The sequence below is a fragment of the Sitodiplosis mosellana genome, unplaced genomic scaffold (assembly GCF_009176505.1).
Source record: "Sitodiplosis mosellana isolate CC-2019 unplaced genomic scaffold, AAFC_SMos_1.0 Smas_scaffold_7241, whole genome shotgun sequence".
NCBI lineage: Eukaryota > Metazoa > Arthropoda > Insecta > Diptera > Cecidomyiidae > Sitodiplosis > Sitodiplosis mosellana.
The window spans coordinates 98-2,783 of NW_022602336.1; the positions used below are offsets into that span (position 1 = coordinate 98).

General features: G+C 37.3%; 1 protein-coding gene across 1 annotated transcript; it reads left to right on the plus strand.

Moving 5' to 3' along the window:
• Window positions 1–298: 298 nt before the first annotated feature.
• Window positions 299–2,452, plus strand: LOC129580189 (uncharacterized). Its single transcript, XM_055470395.1, has 2 exons — window positions 299–498; window positions 778–2,452. Exon 2 carries the CDS (start codon window positions 788–790, stop codon window positions 2,141–2,143), a length of 1,356 nt encoding a protein of 451 aa, XP_055326370.1. The 5' UTR covers window positions 299–498; window positions 778–787; the 3' UTR covers window positions 2,144–2,452.
• Window positions 2,453–2,686: the final 234 nt, after the last annotated feature.

Genomic DNA, 2,686 nt, shown 5'->3' on the forward strand with positions numbered 1-2,686 from the left:
CAAATTTAAGCAAAATCGTTCGTTTGCATTATTCAACGTTTTTCTTTTAAATCAAGAAAGTTAAATTGAAAGCTTTTCATTCGTTGAACATCCAAAATGTGACAAATAAATTTATTTCTACAAACGATCGTGAACATTTTCAATACTAGAGCATTCATAGCGAATTAATTCAAAAGTGAATGGTTTGCACATTTGCCCACTGCAGCATCAGCGACAACATAGCGTACTTTGACATTTCGAAAGCAAATTCGATTCACGTGTGTTAGTGTGCGCGACCGTGTTATTTCATAATCACGGAACGGAGCAAAGACATTTCTCTGCATTCATCGACACATATTGCCATTTGTGTTTGACAGCTCTGACGAAAATTGACTCTTCAACTGAATTCAAAGCAACATTAAACTGTCTAGAAAATATATTCACGTTTTCTGCAAAAACTAAACGACGAATCGAGTAAATCATTAGAAATTGAATTTTCGTTGGAAATATTTCGAAAAGGTGAGCATAGCTGTGGTATTTTGAATCGATTTTGAATGACTTTGTGTTCTGTGGCCCATTGGCACATACAGTAAAATTTATTCGATTCATCGAGTGAATTTTGGTGAATATTTTTCAATTTAGCTCGGATATAAAGGAATAAACAGAACAAAACAATTTGTTTGATCGCCAGTTGAGCTATAGAGAAAAATATTAATCAAAGTTCGAGGTCCTATTCTATTTAACCAAAAAGATTTAATATCTAACCTCAAATTTGTTCACATATTGCATATTTTAAAGGAGGTGAAAAATGACTGATTCAGAAGCTGCATCGAACGGCAAGCATCAGAAAGATGAAGAATCGAATTGTCAGCAAATCAATGATACACCAACGAAAGAAGTACGACTCACAAATCTCATCGAAGATTGTCTTGAGCCGATTTTCATGAAGCTGAGCATCGAGAATCTCGTGGCCATTGTCCACACCAATAAACAGTTGAAGCCGGCTGCAGCATCAGCATTCGCACGCAAATTCGGCACCATGAAAATTGTTCTGTCTAATTTGAGACACAACCTACCGTTCGACTCAAAAAAGGATTCCATCCGGGTCGTCGATTTGAACGTTTCGTTGCGGCTACTGCGCTCATTCGGTCATAGAATCTCCAAGCTTCATATTGGCCATAAAAATTCGATGGGTTCGGTTATATTCAGCAATGGACTACTGATAAATTATGCCAACAAATATTGTAAGTCATTGGTCGAAATTACATTCGGCCCTTTTGCAAATACTGATCTCAGTTTGGCTGCGCATGAACCATTCCCAATGGTTGAAACGGTTAGATTTTGGCGATGCAATTTGCGTCGATTCGGTCAATCCGAATTTGATGGATGTTTCCCTGAAATTCGTCGTTTGGAATTTGTTGGAAATGTACCCAGCAACGAATGCATCGTCGACTGTTTGCCAAATCTGGAACACTTGGTCATCAACGGATCATTAAATCGGCACAACAATGACACAATACCGATTTCGCTTGCACTCAATCCACAATTGTTGTCGCTAACGTTGAAATCGGATGATGCTTTATTCATTCTACGCAAAGGACGGCCTTATCTAGGGCTACTTGAATCTCTTAGTGTCACTTATGATTCCAAAGACCTTATGAATGTGCATTTTGGGTTTGAAGTCAACGAGGTGATTCAGTTCGAAAGCTTGCGAAAATTGGAAGTGAATTTCACCGATTTATTCTGCGATTCAATCCCACACATTCCGTTCTCATCGCATCGTCTGGAAGAGTTGGAGGTGTCCATCGGTAATTGTGAATATAAAACGTTCAATCGCTTAGTTCGGTATCTCCAGAAGCATCAAAACATCACAAAGTTCACTTTGATCGAAAGAAGCGATTCGTTTTGGGAACCATCATACATAAGTGAAGAAAGCAAAATGAACATTTCCGAGGCGATGCTATCGCTGGAGGAGGCTGACTTTTGGAACATTGAATTTTCTACCGGAGAGGTGAAACAGTTCATTGGAAACTGTAAAACGTTGCATCGATTCGGTTTCAAATTCATCAATGGCGGTGACTTCAACGACTTGAAGAAGCGTTTGGGCAGTGAATGGGAAGCATCGATTGACCCGAATGGCAACGTCAAAATTGTGCGAATTTAGAAAAAGCAATCATCTAAATTCAAGCAGCTCAGAACAATGTTAAGGAACTTTAATTTACAACGACATGGTTGAACCATTTAGTTTTTCATTTAATTTTATATCGCCGAAAGATTTTATTTGTTTTTATACGTATTTTTGCATCACAATAATGTTGAATAGTTCGAATGATCCCAAAACACTTAGTTTTCCTCAGAAAAAAATGAAAAATAATAACTTTTTTGGGCTGAAGAAAAAAATCTTTATTAGTTCATTAAAACCACTACAGATTTTATTTTCAAAATATTTCCAAATAAAGCGCATGTACAAATATTTTTCTGTGTGTGGAGTTAGTTTCGATTTTCAATATTTCGGGCCAACATCTTGACTTCTCAAACTTTGAACAGATTGATTCACAAAAGGTTATGTGAATATTTTGAATTGGAAGCGGCGTTGATTGGATGGTTTTATGGGTGTCTTCCATTATGGAAGTTCCATACGCCCTTATCAGAATCTTAATTGGTAAAGCAAAAGATCACAAAATACGGAAACCAAACCATCGTCGGA